We start from the raw sequence: 1,083 nt of genomic DNA, 5'->3' as shown, positions 1-1,083 counted from the left end.
ACCTCGGGCTTGAGGTCGCGGTGCACCACGCCGGCCTCGTGCATGAAGGCGACGGCGGAGACGAGGCTGCCCATGATGTGCGCCGCCTCGGCCTCGCCGAAGTGCCGCTTGCGCCGGATGCGCTCCAGCAGCTCGCCGCCCCGCAGCAGCTCCAGCACCAGGTACGTGTGGTACTGCGGGAGCCCCGGCAGCACCCATGGGTGCCCCCGGCGCCCACCGCGGCCCCCCGGAGCCCGCGGATCCCCCTGGAGTCTCCTGCACCTTCAGGAGCTCCTCAACTCCAAGGATCTCCCATGTCCCAGCCGCCCCGCAGCAGCTCCAGCACCAGGGATGGACGGTGCTGCACGCCCAGGAGCACCCATGGGTGCCACCAGAACCCCTAGGAGCCCACCAGCACCCATGGGATCTCCCCAGAACTCTCGGGTTCCCATGACACTTCCTGCACCTTCAGGAGCTCCTCAACTCCAGGGATCCCCCATGACCCAGACATCCTGCAGCAGCTCCAGCACCAGGGATGGGTGGTGCTGCACACCCAGGAGCACCCATGGGTGCTACTAGAACCCCTAGGAGCCCACCAGCACCCATGGGACCTCCCCAGAACCATCAGGTCCTTCTGGCATCTCCTGCACCTTCAGGAGCTCCTCAACTCCAAGGATCCCCTGTGCCTTGGACATCCCGCAGCAGCTCCAGCACCAGGGATGGGTGGTGCTGCAAGCCCACCAGCACCCATGGGTGCCACTAGAACCCCTAGGAGCCCACCAGCACCCCTAGGAGCCCACCAGCACTCCTGGGAACTCCCCAGAACCATTAGGTCCCTCTGGCATCTCCTGCACCTTCGGGGCCTCCTCAACTCCAGGGATCCCCCATGTCCTGGCCGCCCTGCAGCAGCTCCAGCACCAGGTACGTGTGGTACTGCGGGAGCCCCGGCAGCACCCATGGGTGCCCCCGGCGCCCACCGCGGCCCCCTGAGTCCCCCTGGAGTCTCCTGCACCTTCAGGAGCTCCTCAACTCCAAGGATCTCCCATGCCTTGGACATCCCGCAGCAGCTCCAGCACCAGGGATGGGCGGTGCTGCACGCCCACC

The 1,083-nt window shown here is 67.1% G+C and overlaps 1 protein-coding gene across 1 annotated transcript in view; it reads right to left on the bottom strand.

Annotated features, from left to right (window-relative positions):
- LOC112966673 (ribosomal protein S6 kinase alpha-4-like) overlaps window positions 1-674 on the bottom strand; it is a gene marked incomplete at its 3' end in the record, with an annotated part of 4,242 nt that extends 3,568 nt beyond the window's left edge. The window contains exons 1-2 of the mRNA XM_026067020.1: window positions 576-674; window positions 3-245 (exon numbers count right to left, since the gene is read on the bottom strand). Coding sequence (XP_025922805.1) covers window positions 3-245; window positions 576-674 — 342 coding nt within the window. The remainder of the gene's footprint in view (window positions 1-2; window positions 246-575) is intronic.
- Window positions 675-1,083: the final 409 nt, after the last annotated feature.

This window comes from Apteryx rowi, unplaced genomic scaffold (genome assembly GCF_003343035.1).
Source record: "Apteryx rowi isolate R43461 unplaced genomic scaffold, aptRow1 scaffold_2512, whole genome shotgun sequence".
Classification (NCBI taxonomy): Eukaryota; Metazoa; Chordata; class Aves; order Apterygiformes; family Apterygidae; genus Apteryx; species Apteryx rowi.
The sequence above is the reverse complement of the archived record's forward strand: the minus strand, read 5'-3'. Positions and strand labels throughout refer to the sequence as shown.